Raw genomic sequence first — 25,860 nt, forward strand, 5'->3', positions numbered from 1 at the left:
CTGCAGCCCATGGAAGACTTCTTAAAGTTGCCTGTCCTGCATATAAAGAGACCTCTCCAAAGTGTTTACATAGTCAAACACAGGCTTGATGCAGAGCTTTACAAAAAGTTTTAAAAGTTTTATATTTACAGTACATACCCCTTAATGTTCATTAGTCATCAAATGTCATTAAGTCTTTTAGCTAATTGAAAAGCCCTTAATGCTGCACAAGGTAGAGTATGCTATTATTAGTTGACTAGTAAATCATATACTGTACGACAGACGCTTCACGATTTTACCAGTTTTCCCTATTGCATAATGATTTGATGTACTCTCAAGCTGCTGCACCAAATATGAATCCTATTTTCCCATTCATAAAAATATCTTTTTGCATTCTTTTATATTTTGCTTTCCTACAATTCATTTTAAATGTCAAAATATCTAGCTGGAATACAGTTTGAATACAAATTGAAAGCACTGTTGTTTCAAATGAATGCTTTCTGAGTCTAACCCTTTTTGATTCTGGAGTTCCATACAGCCTTGGAAGCAAAGACAGCCCTGGCTTCTGCACTGGTTTTTGGGATGCGGTGAATTTAAAGGGATCTGCACCCTGGGGACCAATGCACTTTGTGCACTGAGTAGTACTGTGGGTAGCTCCCTAATGTAGTCTCAGTTAAGTCAATAGCGAAAACCCCTTTCTGCCTATTGAAGTTCCACAGTACTCAAGCCCAGTCTGTGGTCTTTACTAACTAGCTTACAAGCATTTGAAATTCACTTACAAGTTCAAAATATTAAGACTTGTCTAGAAGTTTTAACACTGTGTGATAGTTTGACTTTCTAATAGTGTTAACATTCTAATTTATGTTACCAGTAGGAATACTAACACTTACGTCAGTCATGCTAAGAAAACTGGAAATGTCAATGCATGCTGGTGTAACAAATAACGCTCCTGTTGAAAAACCGCTGTTTTTGTATTTATTATTCCCTAAAGACAGTAACAGCAGTACCTGCTATTATCAAAGTGTGACAGACACTCCCTTCTGAGTATTGGTTACTGCAAGGCATATAAAATCATTCCATTAAATGCCACAGTCAAGGGTCTGGCTTTGTGACATTTTTATTAATAATGAGTTATGTTTAGTAATTTAGTAGTCATTTAAAACTTGTGCTGCCTTTGGGGCAAAAAGCTATCTAGTTTTTTTCAAACCCCTTGAAGCTATCGTCTGTAGAATATTCATGTTACAAAACAGCTTGGTAAATGTGTGCATACAGTGGTAAACCTGTCTGTCCAAATCATATGGGCAACCTTACATAAGAGTGCACGTAAATATGAAATATTGTGTGTGTGTGTAAAAATGTACAGAAGAAAAACTCAGACCTGTTTAACTGAATGTCCTAAAACTGGGTACAGTAAGAAGGGCCTTTTTTTGTGTCTGTGCACAATGCATTTTAGCTGTTCCTAAAAACAATACATCATATTAGTGTTCAAACACTCAAGCAACCAGGTATAGGCTAAAAGAATAGAGATCTGTGGTTATTACAATACTTGGCTTGCACAAAAAAAGCAACAGTGAAATAACTGAGTACAGCGAATTAATTAGTACATTGAAAAGTACTGCATAATATAGTTTTGTGAACTGACTTTGTGCATTATTGAACCAGGAATGCTCTTTGTTTGTTTCCTGGTAGAACATTTCCAAAGAGCACATGCCTAGGGAGGAGCGTACGGATGGAACCGCTCCTCTTGAATAAAGAGAGCCGCATCACCTAACTAAATAATATACAATGAGAGGAACATCAAGCTCTGAATATCAAGGCATGGACAGGAGCCAAGGGCTGGGATTCCTCTCCCTTAAATGGGCCCTTATTGCACTACACTGTGCAAATGAATACAACTACTGTACCTGCTCTACTTTACAACCACACCCATATCTCTTTCAACATGAGGCTGTCCAGTTTGTGAAGAGTTTTGGCTCCACTGTCATGGTCTTTATAACCACAAGTTTCAAGTCTTAATATAAGAGATTTTTTTTTACATGACTGGTAATACTGGAACAGGGAATTTAGGGTAATTCTCTGCCTGGCAATTTCAGGAATAATGGTCATGACAGTTCCTTTTATATATACCATTTCATAGTATAGCTATGGTGAAAAGTTTTGCATTACCCTATACAATGAATTACTTTTGCTTCACAAAGTCAGACGAAACCTGTTGAATTATGCTATGTTAACATATTGAATTACATACTGCTTTTATAGTTTGCCATATACTTAACAAAAAAATGACAAAATTTTAAAAATGTGACATTCCAAAATCTAACATGAATTACTGTACTGCTATTATGGTTTCTGGCAGATTTTTGTGATATTATTTCGTAGTTTCTTTGATGACATGATTAAATAAAAGGTTAAAATTTTGTTCATATAGTTTTTTGTTTTTTTAATTATGTCTCAATCTTAAAAATCTAGGTGATGCAATACTTTTGGCCATAGCTGTATATTTATTTTAATTAAGTATTTTGATGTGTTCTGCAATAAATTCATTAAACATGTTATCAAAAAGAAGTAATGTCAGGTGTGTGTATATATATATATCAGCAGTATGGTATGCTAATTGTATTATTTCTATATTATTTTCATATTATGAGTCCAGCAAATAGTGGTTAAAATCCAGTCCACTTTTTGAAATAAGCCTTGCAGCTGTAACCTGAACCTTCTGAACCTATACGGTCATTTTAAAACCTGCTCTGGATTTCTCTTCTATGTACGTGAGTTCTAAAGCCAGCCTTAAAAAGACTCCATTAGACATTGTTATTTCTTCGAACATTCCTGTGTTATCAAATCTAGGACACTATCTTTGATTCTCTGATGTTGTTTTTTCAGTGGTGTTTTGCACATTAGGTTACTGTATGTGTCTGCATGTTGAACCTCTCATCTAATTTAAACATGCAAGGGGGGAAAAATAGCTTCTGCTAAAACTTAACCTTGAGTTAGAATGTAATCTGAGATGCGCTAATATAAAGTTCACGACTGTCTTATGTGGGATTCAGAAGTGTTTGTTTTAAACTCAATGAAATGAGAACAGGTTGTTTTTAATGAAAGAAAGTGTGTGTTTCTGATAATGGTTTTCTGTCTACCCCACAGAAAGCTTGGACTTTGTGGTTTGTGTACCAGGTTGATTCATACAGTGCATATAGTGACGCCCTACTATAAAAAGAAAAAGGGTGGGACTGTGGAAGAAAAGATTCATCACATTAGCAATTACATTACAAATATGCATAATATGATGATTTGTAATTTACAGCTACTAAATTTACCTAACCAGATCTGGCACTATGTTACATAATGCATGACGACTGTTATAAGTGTAAACACAAAACAGCCTCCTAATGTTTGAAGTTGTTTGTTATGAATTATTACTATCAGAGGAAAAATTGTAATTAAAATAAAAGGGCTCTCAAAACAAGGCCACTGAGGATTTCTCTCTGTTTTTAAACCTACTTTCTTTTGGCTGTGCAAAAGAAAATATAAGCATGAGAAACACCCTCAGAAAACATTCTAAAAAACCACAGACAGGTAAAATGTAGCCTGACAGGTCAGGTGAGAAGCCAGGCCTAGAGGTTCATTTTAGTTGCCGAGCAACTAGAGGCACTATCTTTCGGAGCTGGGATGTACCCATTTGCTGTCTCTCGGTACAACATTTGAGCGCTGCAAAGACATATTATAGCAATACATTTCTACAGCTCTGCTATTTGGCTCTGATAAAGCATCATGGTTTCTCTTATCCTATAGACATTTTTTTCCCCTTATCTAGCCGAACAGGAATTTAATACAATTGTGAAACACATGAAGCTTACTTTCGGGGTGGAACCTTTCTTGCCTCAGGAAAAGCTGCAGCAGCAAGTGACAGAAGGCAATCCAGCCATTGTTTTTCTGTAGGTTGCAGGTCAAATTTACTTATCAAAATGATAAGGTACAGTTCTGCGTCTGGCACTACAGTCACCACCACTGATAGCCTGGACCAAGCCAGAAGAGTAAGTATGAAAAACAGAGCCATTTACAGGAATGGAAGGTGTTAATGTTGACAGCATTGTATCACTGGAAACTTTAAAGGTAGAGTAAAAGTATGCACTTGTATGTTGCATATTACTAAAACCAATAGGCACTTGTGTTACAATAGTTTTATTTAAGTTGTTGTTCTATTTGTATTTCCACTGTTGGCATAAATTCAATAATTGTTTGAAATGTATTAATCAAATCAAACAAAATTGATCACGGTCTGTTTTGGAAACTAACATTTTTGTTTGGGACTTGAATATTCTTTGATTCTTTAATGATTAGTATTTTGAATGTGTCGGGTTTAGCTTTTAAATGAATGTGTTAATAATCACGCTCTCTATTTGCATCTCTATAATAAAAAGCATGCCCATATTGATGGTTATAATGAGTATGTTAATTAATCCATCTTTAGTGTATCAGATGTGTTGGTGTTTCCTGTAAAATGTTAACAAAAATAGCATGTGGGTGGACAGGACCATGCTGCTCACCATCTGGGAGTCATCATTACTGTAAGATATTATCTACAGAATACCAATTCAGAAGAATTCAATAAACCTTTTTTTTTTTTTTTTTTTTGCTAGTACTTTTACAACCATGTTCAATGCAGATACATTCTATTTCCTGCATGCAGTCGTTCTATGTGTTTGGGGTAATTCACAGGCATCAGGGGGTGCTTTGTTAAGATAGCAGGATCATACGTGTTTTGTTTATAAAGTTACAGAGTACCAAGACAGCTTCTGGGATACAGCACACGGGTCTACCTGCGGCTGAAACTACTTGTGTTTCTGATCAATCAGTGTGTACAGGACTGTGGAGAGATCTAGCAAACACAAACCAGGAATTATGTTTTAGCATAAAATTGAATAACATTGTGACTGAACAAAACAAAAAAAGATTTTAGACATGTTTGAGTACAACAAATACTTGCTTATATCCAAGTTTAAAACCTGTGAATTGAGAGCCCAATAATACGTTGTGTGTAGGGTCGCTCTTATTGTATTGTCATCTCGGGTCGTTAATGTTTGCATAGATCTGTACATGATAAAATGAACTGCAATTTTCATTAATCTTTAACAATTACTTGTTGACCATCTTGCAACAACTGAAAATAAGTAAAAACCCTTGTAGTTTTTGCACATGTAAATTATCACTACTAGATCTAATGGAATAATGTAACTATGGGGAACAGCATTTTACCAGTGTTTTCCTAATGTCTTCTAGAGGGCTGTCCGCACCATGCGACTGACTCTCCAGACTCACGACTCTTCCCCGGTAAAGGATGGGGCCACGAAGAAAGGAAAAGCAGACAATGTAAGTAATCTAAGCAAAAGCAAAGGCTTTATCAAGGTGTATTTCTGGGAAACAACTTACAGTCAACTTGCTTAGTCACATGATCAGCGGGTCACATATTCAAAGTATCCTAATTGGTCAAAAAGCATTTTCTCAAAGGTTGAAGCCATATACTCTGGGGAACCTACTTCTTTGTGCTGAACTGGACTCCAATCAGTGTAAATATACCCTACAATTGAGTGTTATCCAGATCCTTCAACCATCAATTGTGTAAGGGGCAGTGTTGTGTGATACACAGCCATTACAGAGTCTGCCCCCTGTTGGTGAGATGAGATGTGGTTAAAAGCTCTAAAACTCTGAATGCAGACAAGCCCATCTCTTTAGCGCTGTGCGGGTCTCCGGTTTTTACCCAGCCTCCACCCTGCTACTGTTGCATATTTAAACCAGTAGCAGATGAAAACTTGCTATACAGGTTTTGAATTACTAGTGACATTCAAAGCACTTTGATAAAAAACAGAGCAGCAGTAGTCAGAGGAGAAAAATGTTCTGAGGCTGAAGCAGTAATGATGAGAATTGAACATTTACAGCTGATAAAATCTTGGGCATCGGCAGTCAATTTGAACCTAATTGGTCTCCAGTTGTTGCCAGCCAGCTGTTTACATTAATTTCTTGTATCATGCTGAAAGGATGAAGTTAGGGAGAGGATGTCAATTAATGAGGCATGCATACCAGAGCAAAGAGGACATATTGCTCATGACATTTATTATTACAACCCATTAACTTCATAAACTTCTGCGGATGTGCTTAGAGAATTAATATGCACGCAGGGTAGGGTTTCACTCTGTCTGGCCTGGGTGTGATCAAATACAATTGATCTTTATGCAATAGTTACGTCTGATGATAACTTTCCCTTGCTGTAGTGTATCAGCTCTTCATGACCAGGATTTTCTGGTTCCCAGTCTTAAATCCACACCTTGTTGGATTAATTCCTCTTTTAAAGGGGAAGTCTAATTATCTTGGGTTAATCATTTTAGTTATGTTTCAATGTGACTTTAACAGTTCTAAATGGCTACTTGTGTTTTAATGTGTATTTATCCTATAATCAGACTGTCACATGAATTTGATGAAAGGCTTTTTGTTCATAATCTGCTGCATGCATTGGGGAGGGCACATAGCTAATGATCCTATGGGGTATCATTTTGTAGAATGCTTCCCTATGCTGTTCTGTTTGTAAACCAAATTTGGATATGTTGACAATAAACCACAGTAAGAACAGAAAATAGGAGACACTTTTTTACACAGAGAATTGTGAGGGTCTGGAATCAACTCCCCAGTAATGTTGTTGAAGCTGACACCCTGGGATCCTTCAAGAAGCTGCTTGATGAGATTTTGGGATCAATAAGCTACTAACAACCAAACGAGCAAGATGGGCCGAATGGCCTCCTCTCGTTTGTAAACTTTCTTATGTTCTTATGTTCTTATGTTCTTATGTAACATTTTATTAAGGAAGATGGGATCAAATGCATTGTTTGGTGATTATGGTAAAGTGTGCTGTCTTCAAGCATTTGTAGCAGTTAGAACAAAATGAAAGTTTATTCTTTACACTGGCATTGGAAGATATGTCTGTATTTCGTAGTTAAGGTTTAGAGATAAACAAGCAGACTGCTGGCTGTAGATACCATCCCATCCCTAAAGGATTTATCCCATTGTGAATTATGCAGCCGTCCAAGTTATCTTTGTGCTGATTTCTTTCCTTCCTAATGACAATACTCACCGTTGCCAAGGTTGTGATGTTAGCTAGCAGACGTAATGTCAAGTTACCAGTAGGACTGCAAAGCAGCAGCATGTGTGCGCAGGTTGATTCTGCTCCCATTCAGCTATAAGCAGGTACCACTCAAATGGGTATTGTGTTTTTATCTAAACTGTCTCCTTTAAGAAAAGGTTTAGGCTTGTATTCCTGCTCAGCTTCTAAAAGAAAGATACTTGCCTTACACACGTCAAGGAAACACTTGATTACGGAAACCATTGCGAAATACATTCTGACTAAGCTCATGACACAAGAAATGTTTGGAATAGTTTTTGGATAAGGTATTTCATGCAAATCATTTCTGGTGCATAGTTTAAAACAACTAAAGAGCAGAGAATGAAGGAAATCAGTTATTACAGTATAGTATGACTAAATCTAAACTGACAACATGAACATTTAGATTTAAATAAAATAAAAAAAGTGGATGAATAGATAAACTGGAATAAAAATTATCTGTACCTTTTTAATTATAAACAGTTTACCACTAGCTTACCAACACAAATGCTTTAGCAATATAACAAGAACAAAAGTTTCTTATTTTGTTAATGGCTAGTTAGTATATACTGTGATTGTATCTTATAAACTAATATCATTTACAGGCACTTCGAAAGGTATAACTGTAGCATATAATAGTTTATAAATAGCTTGCTGTATACCAATAATGAAGCTTCGTGCGTTAACGCATGTTAATAAGCTAGCTGTTAACAGTTAGAAAATAAAAAAATTGCTGCTTAAAAGAATTGGAATGTACTGTACGTAACAAAGTTTCAGTGAAGTGAAGTCTTGTGTGGGAAAGAAGCAGAGCATTACACACATGACAGGATATAGGGGCACAACCAAACAGAAGAACAGTTCAAATATATAAGCTGGTGTAGGCAAGGTTTTGGCAAGGGGAGAAACCATGGCTGCTGGCCCATAAACTATGTTATACAGTGGGCTTCACCTTTTTATTGGTTGTACAAATGTTTGCCAGGGAAGCCACCCTCCCACACCCTCTTATAAAAAACAATGAGATGCTCTTTCATAAACAATAAAGCGTTTTGTTTGTGTGCTGTCCTAGTGAACTTGGATCAATTGCATTTTAAACAAGTTACCCTCGGTACTGTATAAATTAATTTGTATAAATTAGAATAAAACAGCAGGTTACAGTATATAGTAGACATATAGTGCATGTTAACATTTATGAACAGTATATGTATTTATTAATGATTTTGAATATAGTGCTTTCAGTCCTATGCTTTATACAACATCTCCAATGTTCTTCATAATTATATTTTACCGCTGCAGAAACCTACGCTTTTTTTTTTTTTTTTTGCAGCTGAATGAAACAAAAGGACTTTATTGTTAGGATGACAAGAGAACAAGAAAAACCTCGTGGGCTTGTTGACACTTGGGAGATTTCTGAGCAAAGCCGGGCGAGCAGTATTAGCTTGTGTTGAGTTGGGTATTACATTACATGAGTGACAATAGCAGAAATAGAAAATGCAGGTTAGAGAGGGTGGCTTGTAACTGAACACTCAAGAGTAGGTGGTTGCAGATCGCATTTATTTACATGTAACTAATAAACAAGAGTGTGCAGGGTCTCTTGGGAACAGGAATACTAGTGTGGTCTTTATTGGTCCTTTCAAGGAAATTACAGCTCCAAGAAAAGTACAGCCTCTAGTTCAGTTGAGGCAAGGCATCTCATAATGACTCTGGAGAATGTGAGATGGCCATGTCACCCTGGATTCTGATCAGATCTCAGCAGTTGCAAAGGGTTAGTTCTGGACAGATTTAGACTGCAGATCTCCAGTCAAGTCTCAACTGCTTCTCAACCAGGTACAAAAGTGGAACTGGTGGCTCAGTAGATTGAGCCAGCACTGTAACTCAGAAGCCTTATGAAATAGAGAGTATTGTGAATGAGCTTAGCAAGCAAGAGACACCAAAGTCATCACATGAATGTTTAGGAGCAAGACCTGTTTTTGGTTTTAGTGTGTGATTTGATCATATAATAAAAGAGTTATCGGAATACATGGGAACAGTGCCTGGGGGTAAGAGGCTGTGGCCTGTCACAGGTATTCTGTCATAGAGAGATGTGTGCTTGATGTGCCTCATTGTTGTTGCTGTATTTCTACAATAGTGAATATGAGCTTCTGACCTTTTAAATAGCTGTGAGATAATTAATCTTTTACAATACAATACAGTAAAGAGATATGTGTGACAGAACATTCTGATGTTTTTTTTGTTTTTTTTTTAAATCATGTGTTTCCAGTTTCGAATAAATCCCAATAAAAGGGTAATCATTAACTTTGCAAGACTTTTTATTTTGTACATTTTTAGAAGGCTGCCTGCAACTTATGCATCTGAGAACACACCAGTGTGTTAAATGACAATGTTATTAGAAACAATAAACATCTGCTTGCACATAGCATGTGGAACAGACACTATATCCAGTCTTTGTTATACTGTCATGTAGCTTTACATTTGAGTGTTACACAGTTCAAGATTTTGTGCCAGCTCCTCCTACTGGACTCATAGGATCTATTACGAGGCTATTTAAATATCAATGCAAATATAGAACTAATTACCAGTCAGACAGACACTGAGGCAGTGAGGGTGATCTTGGGAACTTAAATATCTTTAATAAAATGTAACAGAATGTTTTACATTTAATAATGAATTGCTCATATGGAGAAATTTAAAAAAAAAAGACATACACTTGTATTAAATTGAAATTATTGAAAGACATTATATTAAGTGTGGCTGAGTGACTGCTCATTTAAATACACAGGCAGTCCTTTATATCACAGCATTGGTTATATATATGGTAGCATGTTCATGGCTTCCATTGTCCTCAATGGCGTTTCACTATCAATTGCATTCTTGTTATTTGGAGAAACACACTCCGGACTACAGGACTACTATTGATATACTAGTACAATACCCATACTAGTAAAGTTCAAATGTAAAATATACTGAAAAACAGGATCTTCAACCTGCATTCCAACCGAGTAGGATTTCAATTCTGCTAAGTATTGTATTCATTTTGTAGCTTAAATCAGTCTGTAGTGTCTTTTTTTGTACTATTTTTTTTTTAATCAAGTATCAAAAAAATGAAACAATAATAGTTCTGTGCGACTAAGATAGCGTTTATTTTCCTTTGCTTGAAACGTTTCGAACACTGGTGCTATTGTCCTGCTGGTTTTATCTTTCCTTTGCTATACTCTGATTAATCCTCTAGAGCAAAACATGTCCCCGAGCCAGAGATACCATTGTCTAAACATTTGTTCAGCTGAAACGGTATCCTCTTTTAATATGAGAAAAAAGATAATTATTTAAATTCTTTTTTTTTTTACTTTATTGTTTAGAATCTGTGCCATGTCCTTTGCACTTAACATCCGTTAGTTTGGCTGTTCTTCTTTAAGTTAGGAAGGATGTTTTAGCAGTGTAGCATCCTGGGATTTCACAGATATGAAGTTGCCAGTAAGGAATTATCTAGTTAGAAAGCATATTGTGCCATATTGCATGCAGATTAATTTAAACAATGTATATCAGTCATTATCTACATGACGGCCATTAACTATTAACTACATATTTAAAATCAGTAATTTGCTTACTTGAAAAAACTGTATTTAGGTACCTTTTTAAGAACCGACGTATTCTTTTTGAGAATTACGTCTCACTGTGATCCTAAAAGTTAAAGGATTTTTCTTCTTTCTAGACTAATCCTATGGTTATTTTCAGGAAGAGAAGCCAGTCACCCCAACCAGGAGAAGGAAGAATGGACATGTCCATAGTGAGAGAACAACCATCATTGAGAAGCCTGCACTGGTAGAACTATTTCTCATTATACCTGGTATTGTTTGTTTGGCAAAATTCTGTTTTTTATATATTTTATTTTAAAGATTGATTGCACATCCATATAATCACCAATAAAATGCTCTAACTGTTGTTCCAAATATGATATTATTACATTTACCAGTCCTACTTTCTAAGCTGTTTGGATGTTATTCCCACAGTTTGGCATTCTATTTGGGTATGAATTTTCTGCCTTTATTATACAACATTAACAACAGCTTCCATATTCTTTTTTATAGAACACAAGAAAATGGAAAAGGGCAGCTGGGGTGTTTGTTTGGCTGTAGTCTTGACTGTGATATTTGTGGTTGGTACATTTGAAATAGCGAAAGGGAAGCTTGATTCTCTTACCAAGTTTGATGCTAAACCAGTGTTTCAAGAAATATTTTAATATTCAACTTGCATGCTTGTGGTAAGAAATTATTCAAATCAGCTTGAATAAATTATATTTAAATTCATAATGCAAAAGGATGCAAACACTAGTTTTTATTACCACCCACAGCATGACTGCCATCCACCACCATGGTGGTGTTTGTAATGCTACCTGAAGCATTATCTTTTAAAATATTGATACAGTTCTTTTATGTGAAGCCAGTACAATCCAACATTGTAAAGGAGAGTAGAAAATGTGCGTCTGAAACCTGAGACCACCGGGTACTGGCGTCCTGTCTTTCTTAGTCAGCAGCACTTCACATGCACCACATATTCGGCAGTCCGGTGACAACATGACCCTGCCTTTCAGCATCTCTCCAGTGTGTCGAATGGAGCCCCGTCAGAGCCAAACAAGAGGGGCATGGTCTATGGGGTGGTACACAGGCCCGACGCAGACAGCCAGAGGGAAGTAGTGGTCTGTGAGTGGTCAGCCAATCAGATGAAGGATGAGATGAACTACATCAAAGAGGTGAGAGCCTGCTCTGTGCTCAGTTATACTATAGCTGCATAATAAACTATTGTATTGTATTAACATGTGCTCCGCTCTTGAAAACAGCCTACACATTGCTGTACTTAATTTTCAGTGACAGCATACTGTAGTACTTACTGTATGTTCCCATGTTTCATTTGCTCTCCTTTGCTCAATACAGGTCAGAGTTTCCTTGGAGAAGGTTAGAGAGAGAATGTACGGAGAATTTGGAGGAATACAGCAAAAAATGCAACAGCTTTCACAGGATATAAGAGTAAGTCAAGTTTCTAGTTGCATCTTTTGTGATGCCACAATGTGACAAAATATCAACAGCTTTCTAATGATAATATGTCCTTCCAGTCAGTGCTGTACTTTTGGAGACTATTTTTTGTCCAAAAAAGCCCTCAAAGCACAGAAAAGCACCAGTAGCTTTTTTTTTGTTATTTTATTAACATTAAAAGGGCATTTATAGATATTTAAAGGATGGGGCATAGGTGCTGAAGATGTTAGGCGCGCCTTTCACTTTTCCCTCTGTCCTTCACAGTTGCTCCTCCATTCAAGTCCACACGCGCTCTCCCGCTCACGGCGATCCTCTCTCCTAAGTACAACCTCCGGGGGATCCACCCACTACACGCACACACACTCCTAACGCACACGCACACACACACTAAAGTGTGCCCTGTACCTGTACAGTACACAGAACAATAAGCGAGACATAACAAACACAATGGCCTGGGTGCTGCCATCGCCAGGGTCATTACAATACAGAGAATCAATGATCTTCCTTCTGCCTGCAGCATTCATACTTCTAGGATGATGAGTGGTTAGAGCTGTCAATTGGCAGACTCAGACTTCTGATTTAATTTAGAATGCCATCGTACTTTCATCTTTTTTTCGCAGTAGTAAATTTAGCTTGCAGTGTTGCAAAATTATTGACTTTCAGAATTGTTTTATAAGCCTCTGGCACCAGTTTCCACCTGACAACCTATAACAGTACAGAATGTCAAACACAGGAATTACTCTAGTGTGGCTGAAAAACTTGACTTGACTTTGATGCTGAAAACTATTACGCAGCTACCTTGTGTGTTGTCGTTGCTTGAAGCTGGATGGTGTAATTTGGTATAGCGCTGGGTTCAATCTGTTTAGGTTGCGAATTCACAGCGGCAGTCCTTGCAGTCTGAACTGAAGGTGAAGACAGCAGCACTTGAAAGCTACGACCAGATGAGCAGCTCCCTCACGTCGGTGACAATTGATTTGCAGGTTCAGTACATGATTAATAACTCTGTCATATTCCACTGTCAGAGCCCTCGGGAACAACACAAAATCAGTTTTGTTTCCTGCATAAATTAGAAACTTGTTGGCATGTGTAATTTGTTCTTCCAAACTAAAGAAGTTTCGAGCTAAAGCAGTTTTTTGTTAAAATTTTTTAAAAAGACCAATTAAACCACAATAGTATGAATAAGTTCTGTGCCGGTAATCTTTTGCAGTACCAGTCTGAGTCTGTAATCTGTTAGCACTAAACGGCTGTTGTTGGTTTCTTTCATAACAATTTAGAAAACGTACATGCATCTGAAACTTAATTTAATCTATCAAAACAGCCTTTAAAAAAAGTATGACTACCTGAGTTAGATCTTTTTGAACAGTTCCAGTTTTGATTTTATATGCATCATTGTTACCACATCATTGCTATCATTTTATCATTGCTATCACTTTTTATCATTGCTATCAAGTACTTTTTAAAAAGTATCCAGCGGGATACGCCTAATTAAACATTTGGAATGTTTTTAATGAATTTTGCTCCCCTTGTCATTAATCTTTATGTAGAAGAATGTTAATAAGATTTTGGCTAAGCCAGAAATCTGAAAGCAGACTTGAGATTGTGTTTATTGTTTCACAAGCTGAGATAAAACGGGCCACTGGATTTGACAGAATTATGGTTATGGTTTGTAGAGTGCAATAAATTATCCTTATATCTTTAAAAAAAATACATTCAAAGTATAAAGGCTCACTGTATCTCAATAGTTTACCAACTAAGAGAAAACAGTCCAAAAAGGGTCAAACACCTGCCACAGTCAACACCATTAGAAAAACATCAGGAACGTGACACTTGCTTGGCAGACACTTGTGGTCCAGAAAGCTGGTCATGCAGCGATTCATACCAATTTGTTTGCCGATTCTAGAAGTCCCTCCTGGACAGCAGCTTGGAGAGGAACGACATGAGACAGGAGATGAAGAGTCTGAAGGAGTCCTATGACAATGCTGTGGAGAAACTGAAAGAAAAGGAGAGACAGCTGGAAGCAGCCCAGGGAGAAAACAAGACCCTGAAACTCAAGGTACAAAAGAATAGAACATCCACAATCCTATCTGCAAGACCAAGCAACACACACACACACAAAGTTTGTTTTAATAAAAAAGCATAAGGTCATTTTATGTTAATATGTCCCAATGTATCTGATAATATATTGGACAATCACACACTTAGTTCACCCCTTGACCGCCCTGCACTGCAGAGGGACTACACAGCAGGCAGCCAGTTCAGCTCTGTTACAGTGTTGGAGGGAATGGGAGAAATGAGAGAATTCCTACCTGCTTGGCTTCGGGATCCACTTCTTCAGCATACTTTGCAGAGTTTATTCTTAGGGGTCTTTTGGTTGTGACTTTGAACCTCCAGTCCAACTGAGTATTCAGTGAAACCACCTCTGCCAGTTCAAGGGACCTTCATCCATAGGGTCAACTCAGTGGCAGTCCCATCAGCAGATAGAGCCAGCAGGCTTGGTCAGTGAGAAAGACTGTCTGACTGTTTATCTGAGTAGTGTATATACAGTATTATAGAGGGAGGTTGGTACCAGGATGATGGTATTGTTGTTGATGCTCTTTAGGATGACATGAGCTTGTTGATGGAACACCCTCATATCATGCATTTCACAGTATCAGAAGCAGCCTTGGAGGTATTTTTTTAAATAGCTCTATATAGTACAATTGCAAACAATGCAGAACAATGTCTTTGTGCTTTGTGTGTAACTGTGTTTTTACTGCATGCATTAGGTAGAATCCTCCCAAGAAGCAAATTCTCAGGTGCTCCAAGATATGACCAGAAAACTTTATAATGAATATGAAGACAAACTGGGGGAGGAGCAGCGCATGCACAGGAGAGAACTGGAAGCTCTTCAGGTATCGTATCGTTGTTTCCAGCATGTAATTATGAGACTGACTTTGATGTTGTTTTGCCATCTGTCTTGATCATTGGCTTTGTTCAGCCAGACCTGCTATTAATTGAATTCACCCCCTCCTGTGGCAGACAATAGGAAGTTCAATTCAATAACAAGCACATTTTACCAAAATTTGATAGATTCAAAATATACCATGTGTATTTACAAAAGTATTTGAACTTCCTTAGACTGTCAGCTTGTAAATAAACTTGATGATCATTTGTGTAATTATTATTATTATTTATTATTATTATTATTATTATTATTATTTATTATTATTATTATTTTAACATAAACGCATTGTTTTCCCTGCAAAGGCCCAAGCCAATGAATACATTAGGCAGATTCAAGAGGCCAATGAGAAGGTGAGACTAGCAGAGGAGAAGATTAATGAGAAAGACCAAAGGATTGGTGAACTAGATCGACTCATCCTCTGCATGGGAGAGGTAAATACAGACCGCCGTCAACCCATATTCAACACTGTAAAACCTACACAGGCACTGTGCACAAATATCTGGAAAAAATCTCTGTAAGCAGGGGAGTGGGAGTGGAAAATGCACAGGGACACTCCGCCAGTAACCAAGACTTCTTGGATAGAAGATTCCGCTGTGTATATATAATAATAGCTTACTATTTATATACACACATAGATATAGAGGCTAGTCAGTGCATGCATCCAAACTTGAAGTGCGAGATTTCTGGAAAATGTAATTGAATGTGAATGATACAGTATTATTACTAAACACAAAGTCTGACAGTACGAGGAATAACACATCTCATAATTTGATAGCCTTACAGTACAAAAACAGTATTAGTATTTTATGATGACCTGCTTTTTTTTATTGTCATAACTAATGAATGTGTTAAGAAATATTTGTGTACAATAAAACTTCTATTATCCAAACTAATTGGGACCAGGAGGTTTTCGGATAATTGAATTATGACAGTGACATTTTTTTACATGCCTTTCCCAATCAAAAAAAGACTTAATTCACCCCTGTACTTGTAAATTTATATCCTACAGCACTACACTGTTCTGTAAATACCACAGATTGAGGGCTGAACAGTGCAATTTATAAAAACAGGGCAGAAGATCACAGCACACAAGAAGACAGGTTCATAACGGGCTGTTCGGATACTCGAGGTGTTTGGATAATCGAGGTTCAGATAATCAAAGTGTTACTGTGCCTTCTCAGGCTCTCAGTTTAATGCAGTGTCCGTCCAGTTAATAGATTTCTCGATGTTGCAGGAACAAAGCCAGCTTCAGAGGCGCTTACAAGAAAATGAGCAGCAGAGAGAGAGACTGAGACAGACAGATGAGATTGACGGGTCAGAGAAAAGCAGGAGGTAATTATTATTTTTTTATACTAAAGAGGTTTCTTTTTTTAAAATGTTATTTTAAATCATGCATTCCTTTGTGAATAAATCAGTTTATACTGTATATACTCCTCTTTACACACACACACACACACACACACACACACACACACACACACACACATATATATATATATATATATATATATATATATATATATATATATATATATATATATATATATAACAGTCTGCTTGTAATTTATAAATATAATATACGCGCGTAATGTCTCGGTCCCATTAACTTGGAAATGATGATAATCTCACACAACTGAAAGAAAGCCAATAATGACGACCACATAGAAACAACCCTTCGGAGATCATCTCCAGACCCTCCTGCTCTTTCTGCTTCTCTTTTTAAATCCTCCTTGCAAAACCATGTCTGGCGTGATAGGGCGTTTATCACAGAACATAATTGAATCATCATGTTTCTATAAAGGTTCCAGTGTAGAAATGGGAAAATAAAATTCCAGAGACTGAGACTAGTAACATGTTATGAGTCTGACCCAGCTGATTGGCACTGATAGGTACAAGAACTAAATAATTACTTGTGATATCTCTTAACCCTTTCAGTCCTGGCGGGAGCTCAGGGTCCCACCTTATCTTAAAGTACTGACACGACCTGAAAGTACCATTTGCCAAAATATGTGTAAAAAGAAATGTTGTTCTGTTCTCTTGTATACTCAATAAAGGAGATCCTTCGTTTCGCATTCTTCAGCTTGATAAAAATATTTCAGGGTTGAAAGGTTTAAAAAAGCCAGCCATCAGGACCTGTTTCCGGAACATCAAACTTTACAGAGATCTGAAACTTGAGGTTGTTATAGATCACCTATGGTACTGTTACAACAGAATACACAATGGGCAAACATGAAATGTCTTGTGTCTCTTAGCAACGCTGGAGGCTGTAGCGGTTCAACACTCACGTCAGACTCATGTTGCTCAGAATCTGACTTAGTAGTTGTTACAGCGCTAAACAAAAAGAGCCAATAAAACAACCTATCTACAACAGGAAATGACCCTCAAGGGTCTCTGTTGTAAAAAAAACGCATGACTAATGACATTCAATCTTCTAGCAATAAACCCAAACATCATATGGCCTTTTCCCATGCTCTGCAGCCATACCACATCACCTCATCATTTTGACAGCAAGCCTATCAAATAAAAGCTGTGCAGCATTTTACTGTGACTTCATTATCATATTACCAGACTTGACCAGGTTATTTGTTCCTGTTTGTGCGTGTAACACCCTCCCTAGCTGCCATACCGTAAGGACCCTCAGCTCTAATTAAATACTAGCTCAAGATGTACAAACAATTATTAAACAATATTACAAATGCTCAGACCACCTACAGGTAAACTGGAAGTGGTTTTTCGAGTGAAAGTCTAATATTATTAAACCTTACATAGGATTTTATTTTGCGGTTTGAAAGGTGCCGGTATGCATGCTGCTCAAAGTGTTATCTTTGATTTGGGGGTAACCTACATTTCAATATACAAAATATACAGACTTGCCAGCTTAGTGCTGCTTTATGTGGGTGAGTAGGTAGAGGTGCAGCTGTTGACTGAAGTCTCTTTTATTCAGGTCCCAGCTGCTGGAGGAGGAGGCTTCTAGTCTGAGGGAACGAATCAAACACCTGGACGACTTGGTGCACAACCAGCAGAGGAAAGTCAAGCAAATGATTGGGGAGGTGAGGAGCAGTTCAACTGGGGCTGATTGTGGGGAAGTGAGGTGGGGAAGCATATTAGTGATGCTCTCTACATTGAAACCTGTAAGTGCAGCATTGTGCACTGAAGCCTGAGCAACACTGATATGCTTCCCCACCTCACTCTCTCACAATAACCCATCTTCAGAATATTGTGGAATAGGTAGAAAGTGTGGCAAACAATCCAGTCTAATCAAACACAACAGTAGGGAATCATTGAGAACTGTCAGTTTGAGTGTGAGTCTCTACTGTTGGAAATGCTTAGATTGGATTGGTTGCCACACTTTCTTATTCCAGCAAACAATGATCCCCATGATAGGATATTCCACATAATATATATTTTTTTCCAAATGTGTCTTTCAACGTAACAAGCTTTTTTTTATCATTCTCCATGTAGATTGAAAATTTGAAGAGACAGATTGAGCAAAAAGACATGTGTATAGAACAACTACTGGAAAGAGTATCAGTTGTGGACTGTGAGGTAAGGTCTGCCTGCTTGTTTTTTTTTCAGCTGCTTCTGTCTGTTTACTGTAATCTCCACAGGCCCTGTTCTGAAGTAGGGAAAATTGAAAAACGGACCTGCTTGATAACAGGGCCCCATGACCTGGAAACATGAGGCTCCACTTGTTGTTTTCTCTAACCAGGTGTGGCTGTGAAAGTAGTTGAAGGTGTGCTCATTGATCTGGTTCCAATTTCTTCCTTTTGATTTCCATCTTTCTTCACATTACTGCTCAGAATTTAGCCTTCTAATGACACCTGCTGGATAAAATTTATAGCAATTTCACATTCACCCCTGCCCATTCTCTGCAAATGTACAGGAGGAAAGCTGCAGCCTGCTTAAAATTGTTTTAATTTGTAATTCTTACACAGGGAACTATCAGCTCATGTCTTTGAGTACCAGAATGGAACATTTTTGCTAACATTACATTAAGATGTTGTAAAAGTCATTCACAATTCATGTTTGCGTCAGGTTTGAAAAAATGAAAAACAAAATATGTGAGTTAATAGGGTAAAAATATATTTGCCACAGGCATGTTCCAATGATGTTATTATTTTGCTGTGTTTCTTAGAATAAGGAGTTGCAAGACAAACTGAATTATTTGATGTCTCTTAATAATACACCAAGAGGTCATGTGGAAACTAGGGAAACTGGAGTTGAATGCAATCTCCCTTACAGGTATGGAAATACTGTACCTGCTGTTGCCAGATTTATATATTATTAAGCAGAGAGGTATAATAATTTTAACTAAGGTAGATAGTGGTGCATAACATGTAGTGTTATGTATAGGTTTTGTGTTGATCTGTGGCTGTACTGTGTGTGGCATTAGCTTTTAATTTCCATTATAAATACCAGTGCTGTACAGTATTTAAAATTTTTATGTATTTATAAAACAGAGTAAACATTCAAGCTTTCTTTAACATTTTCTTTTACTGAATGTAATGGGAGTAATTTAATATGAAGTGGCAACAAAAAAATGTAATTAAGTGTTTTAATACATATGTTTAATGAATTACCATTTATATCCACTGTGCTAAACAAAACAGTCTCATGATTATCTATTTTATTTTTCAGCACACAAACACAAGCAAAGGTACAAGCCCAGGCACAAGAACCAACACAAAGAGCACTAAAGTACCCAGCAAGGACGTACACACCGTACATGAGACTCATGGAACTCACAGGAAAGACTCCACAGCAATGAACATGTGGTTCTTCCAAAACTGTTATCCTCAACTGCACTGAACTATTGCTTTAAATATTATATATGAATGTGTTTACTAACAGTTAGATAATACCGACTTTTTGATAAATAAAACACACCTATCTTGCTGCAGGGCAAGACACTTTGATTATATATCTTTAAAAAGTTGATTGCATTTAAATGGAATGCCATCAAAATATAAGCAAAGTGAAACTGTCTTAGAGCTGTTTTAATGATCTAAATCACATCAGCTGTTGATATACTGCCTCCTTTTGGGTTATTAAAATAGTACCCTTTGTGCACCAAGGTATCTATAACAGGTCACTAAAACGGGGCCTTGTCAGAGAATGTATGTGTTTATCATTATTTATATGGGGAATTAAACTAAATGTGTCAATTACCTTCATATTTGGCTTTCCAAAAGACAGCCTGTACAGAAATGATCTTGCCAGATTGATTGCATAGATCAGTAAACACTGCCTTTGATGTGATTTGATTGCTGCCCTGAGGTCTGGCTAAAGTACCTCTAAGTTGCCTTTGGAGTATTAGTTCAGTGGAGCTCATCATATTTTAATTGTAGTTTGCTGCTTCAAATGGTTTCCAGGTTCATGTTTCACACGACCCTGATCTTCATCCAGCTTGACAGTGTAAACCTAGGAGTTTTTCAGAAATTACTTTTTTAACCATAAAAAAAAAAATAAAAATACTATAGTCCCTGTTTGAAGCCCTCTGTATTTAATAAAGCATGTGACTCTGGTATGGAATTTGCAATAGTATAATAATTATTTAATTAGTATCTATACAGAAAAGGCAGATGGAAACAGCAATGGAATCATGTTTTAAATAGTGTAGCTACAGTATTCAATCAGAAGTCAAAATACTAATTAATGTACTTTAAAGGGAAAACTATTTTAGCCTTAATACTGGTATCTGATACTGGTATTGTTTCAGTAATATGATATCCATGTTTTCAATTTGAAGCAGAAAATGTTTAATTGATGCTTTCCAAAACAGCATTAAGTATAACCTTTTAAGTATAAGTATAATTTTAATATAATATTGAATGACATCTTCATTTTTGTACAGTAACAGTTATGCTGGCATTGATAACAATATTTATATTTAATACAGTATACCCCTCACGATTCAGTTTAAACCAGTATCTTTACTTTACAATTGACAAAGCATGTAAATAATGTGTATTTCAATCTTGTGCTTAATATATAATTATAGGTACACCATGCATCATCTTGATAAATTGTTTTCTTATGTTGTACAGCAATGTTATCATTGCATGTGTATCTACAAACTATATAGTAAACATACTTTTTTTTTTTTTTTATAAAAACGTGTGTTATATTTTATTATTTTATTCAAAACATACAACTATCTTAAGAAAATGTTTTAGCAGTGTCTGCTGTTTTTCTCTTTTTAATTACAATAAATCACTAAATAAAACACAAACACCTGGACCATCTTTTAAAGACATTTTAAAAAGCAATTTCTGGGAAACATAAAGTACTGTTTTTAGAGGACATACATTTAATTTTCATATAGTTATAATGTTTATTTTTATACATTTACCGGTATGTTTTTTTAAGCTGCTTCCCTGTATTTATATTATGTTAAAGTATTATTATTTCTATATTTATTCATTACTGTATCTGTCCATATTCAATTCCTATTCTTTAAAACATAACGAAGACACACACACCACAGCCTACAAACAAATTAGCCCTTCGGAAAAAAACGAACTCTTTGCTTCTTGAGCTGAACGGAGTTTGTCAATAAAGTTTGATGAAATTAACATCTGCGACAAAGTTCCTGTAAAATGGCGACCTTGGTCTGTGTTGATAGACGTTGAGACTCCGAGTCAGAAACAAGATTATTATTCATTGTTTTCTGTTTTTAATATCCATTAAAGAAAAAAAAGAGTAGGATGGCAGCTTCGTGGACTGAGCGGCAGGATCATCTGGTCGATCTGCACAATAAAAGCAAAGAGGAACTTCTTGATATTTTCAGTCGCCAAGAGAAACTGCTGTCAAACAGGTAAGTGCGTGAGGGACACAGACACGCGAGTTTTAATTCCTTTCACCGTACCTACCATTTATTTGTAAGAAAGGTATATGTTGATGATTTAGATGTGTTTATCATATATCAATTGCGAATTATATCAAGTTATTGTACAATATAATATATATATACTTATGCATATTATATATGTGTCTATACACAAGATATAACACACAGTCTTTGTACTTTTTTTTTTTGTACAAAAATACCTGACCACAGTAAAAGCTGTAAATTATAAGCGTTAGGTTACAGGCAACTGTCCAGCAATGTCGTTGTGCCACATTTGATGTACTGTACTAACATGCTCCGGCTTGAGAGTACATCATAAAAGCAGGAGTGGATCAGACTGCTGTGTAATAGCAGTCATAGCTGTGATTTAAAAAAAAAAAGTTTTAAACACACGTGCTTTATTGTTCTAATGCTACATCTCTTTACTGTGTAGGTGAAGTGTATTTATCACAGTGCAATGGTCAACTAAAGAAGCACTGAAAAGTGCTTGAGGTGTAGCAGTATGGTATCACAACGAACTGAATTCAAGGTATTTATGCAACCTTTCACGATGAGAAATGTCATGGTCCATGAATACAGCAAAGATATTGTAGTGTACGTTTCTTGACTTGGATTGTGTGCAGTTTATATAGGAAACTGGTAATTCTCAAGTAAAATGTAACATGAAGCAATGCTTTAAATTCAGTTGTATGTGGTGCCTTTTCTAGACATAATCAAGGTGGTTCTGTAAAATATGTGTGTGTGTGTTAAAATATATATATATATCATCTATATATATATATATATATATATATATATATATATATATATATATATACATACACACATATACATATATATATATATATATATATATATATATATATATATATATATATATATATATATATATATATATGTGTGTGTGTAGATGCCAGTTTTTTGTTTTTTCTTCCCCCATAGCTAAATATCAGACAACTGAGAGGGCATGTACAAAATTCTTGTCTTTTTGCCGCCATCATTTTTTAAAAGGTCTTCTGTAACGCATATTAAAAAAATAGAATCAAAGAGGCAAAGGCAAGTGTATTTAAATTAATATGTAAACCGTCCCTTAAATGCCTTAAATCTTTGTTCATGGTTTATTTCGTTTAGGAGATTTGTTCAGACTCTCCCTGATAAAGGGAAGAGGATTTCAGACTTTGTTGAAAAAGTTCGGTCAGCCCTTGCTCACATTGAAGATGTGGAGAGGACAGATGCTATGCTGTCTACAGCGAAAATGGAGTTTGAATCTAGATTTCAGCCAAGGAGTACCATAATGGAGAAAGAATGTGGACACAATACTGAAGACATCAGTACCTCACAAACACAGCTTTTAAAAACATTTATTAATAGCAATAACGCCAAAAGCAAATATACAAAAGAAAATGGATATACAATGGCAACAGCAGAAACTATATCGGAATGTATCGATGTTCACATGCCTCAAAACAATTGTGATACACCAGCAGATAGCCTGGCTCGGGTGAGTGTGGAGACTGCAACTACTGCTCTTCTAGGTCAACCAGTTTATGATGTGAAAATAAACTCTGCCCTCAAAAACGATGAGGAACTTGCGCAAGTATTTGAAAAGGTCACGCTGGCAGATGAAACTGAAGTCATGGCTGGCCTTGGTGATACACGGCAGGAAACGGTTTCCATTGGTGACAACAGACAGAATAGCAATCCCTTTGGAATCAATCAGCCACAGAAAAAGCCTCATTATATTGAAGTGTTTGAGAAGGCAGAGAAGAATCCAGCTGTTAGGAAATCTAAATTTAAACCAAATCAGTAAGTATTGTCCTGTGTCAAAACTGGTATTGTGTTGCTGTAGATTAAGTAATAATAAATAATTAAAAAGGTCTGGCACGTAGAAAGACATCTTTTGGAAATACAGCCAAGGGTATCTTCTATTTAGTGCCTATTTTATAGATACTTTTTTTATAGATTGCTGTGACTGCTTTCCAAAAAAGCTTAGCTTAATATTACTTAGCTTTGCTTATTTCTTTATTTAACAGGTTGCCCTCTGGATCTCATGGGTCTTCTTCAGCTGGCTCCTCATCACCCAGCCACTCTCCAAGAAGACCTGAGTCTCAGCTTTCTCCAGCAGAGAGACTCCTCCGAGACAAGAAACACCTTGATGATATCACAGCAGCCAGACTACCTCCACTTCACCATCTGCCAACCCAGCTACTGTCCATGGAGGAGTCTGCAGCACTGCAGCAGGGACAGAAAAAGAAATACGAGGTATGGTGACCTCTTTACAAATCTACTTGAATGATCTTCTTAGTTTAACTCAACTATTAATGTGTGTTTTTCTGTTTTCACAATTTTGATTTAAAAAAAAAAAAAGCTGTTTTATTTATTTATTTATTTATTAATTATAAGCCACTACTTCCTCAAATAGTGAAGTGTCTCCTTTATTGCCTGTCGAATAAAGAGTATTCTGCTTTGTTCTATGTTAATGAGATAATTGTATCAGTAACACTGTAAATGATGTAAGACTTGGATTTCTTCATAGCGCTGAGAGAAATATTCAGACAAACTTGTTTGCTTGAAATGTATTCAGTGGAACAAGGCATATTCTTTCATAGAGCAGAATTTATGAAGATATCCTGCAATGGAAAGTAATGCTTAAATTACATCCTGAACTAAATAACACACATTCTACATTCTCGCCTGTCATTTAAAGTTTTTTTTTTTTAATTGCTTATTTATTTTATACTTGAATTATTTATCAGAATAGAATAGACGTATTTTTCACTAAGTGTGCTTTTTTTAAAAGAGGTGACAGCTGCTTTTTCTTGCAGGAAGTGCAAGCCAAGGTTGCTGCACAGAAACTTGCAGAAAAGCTGAATGTCCGAATGGTGCCCTTCAACCCTGAAGGGGAAGCGATGGTGAAATACAGAGAGGTTCATGATGATGGAGACATTCACTCTTCAGAAGATGATTAGCTCAGAGGAATGCACATGCTTTGTTTTTGGCACACTGAAATTTGAGAGATTCTCTGACACTTATGGAAATGAACTTTAAACATTATTTAAAATACATATTTCATTATGTGAAGTATTCTGATTTCAGCAATAAAAACATTACCTGTGTTGATTCGCTCAGTATAAAACAAGGAATTAGGTAAAACTACAGCTGGGTAGTTTAAAACTACAAAAGCATTTGAGTTTAATGCTGCAACTCAGAAAAGTCCATATATGTTTTAACCTGAAATTATTTAATATGATTGAAAATATTATATAAATAAAACACAAAAACTTTTGTATTGCCTTTTTGCAAGAATATTTAAATAAAAGAACATTCATCATGTATTTTATGTTTCCTTTGTAATGTGTTTGCCATCCTGTCACCCTTGATTTGTGTTCAGAACCCTGGATACATGCCAGTTAATAGAAATTAGGGCACCTAGAAAAATTGGATCACAAACTTTTGTTTAACATCTGGAATGCATTTTGCTTATGTTCCTAATTCACTTCGATTGCATGGTTTCCAGTTATATCCCTGACATTGATACAAATGACAAGAATCATTGACCTTTTCTGATAATTCTGTGTGTTGTTTTGATTTGGATATGAGGACATTTCTTTTAATTTTAATGAAGGAAGAAAACAGTGAATATGGAATTCAGAAGAGATAGCCAGTGATGCTCTTTGATAACCCCTGATAATTGACATAAGAACTGTGGGAGCAGCTTAAATAAACATCTGGACACTGTTTAGACATTTCTGGTGACGGAACCCAGATATATCTTTCAGACTTGCAATAATAAATATTTCAGCAAGGCCTAAAACGATCTCCCTCCAATACTGGTCTTAATTATCGTGTTTATAGTAATATGGTGACTGATACAAATTTAAGTATTGTATATCTTTTGAAGCTTTCAGCATCT

The 25,860-nt window shown here is 36.2% G+C and overlaps 2 protein-coding genes across 2 annotated transcripts in view; one reads left to right on the plus strand and one right to left on the minus strand.

Moving 5' to 3' along the window:
- Nucleotides 1-3,596: 3,596 nt before the first annotated feature.
- Nucleotides 3,597-25,244, plus strand: LOC121299029 (myocardial zonula adherens protein-like). The gene is made up of 16 exons (XM_041226482.1): nucleotides 3,597-4,013; nucleotides 5,260-5,349; nucleotides 10,859-10,945; nucleotides 11,715-11,873; nucleotides 12,055-12,147; nucleotides 13,020-13,133; nucleotides 14,054-14,206; nucleotides 14,919-15,044; nucleotides 15,400-15,528; nucleotides 16,332-16,429; nucleotides 18,042-18,147; nucleotides 18,560-18,643; nucleotides 19,233-19,339; nucleotides 23,079-23,753; nucleotides 23,981-24,209; nucleotides 24,773-25,244. The coding sequence occupies exons 1-16, from the start codon at nucleotides 3,945-3,947 to the stop codon at nucleotides 24,914-24,916; spliced, it is 2,463 nt and encodes an 820-aa protein (XP_041082416.1). The 5' UTR covers nucleotides 3,597-3,944; the 3' UTR covers nucleotides 24,917-25,244.
- The window catches only part of LOC121299028 (retinal dehydrogenase 2), a 53,587-nt gene continuing 51,827 nt past the window's right edge, over nucleotides 24,101-25,860 (minus strand). Inside the window, exon 13 of the mRNA XM_041226481.1 lies at nucleotides 24,101-24,179. The gene's annotated coding sequence lies outside the window, so the exon portion shown is untranslated. The remainder of the gene's footprint in view (nucleotides 24,180-25,860) is intronic.

This window comes from Polyodon spathula, chromosome 24, assembly GCF_017654505.1.
Source record: "Polyodon spathula isolate WHYD16114869_AA chromosome 24, ASM1765450v1, whole genome shotgun sequence".
Classification (NCBI taxonomy): Eukaryota; Metazoa; Chordata; class Actinopteri; order Acipenseriformes; family Polyodontidae; genus Polyodon; species Polyodon spathula.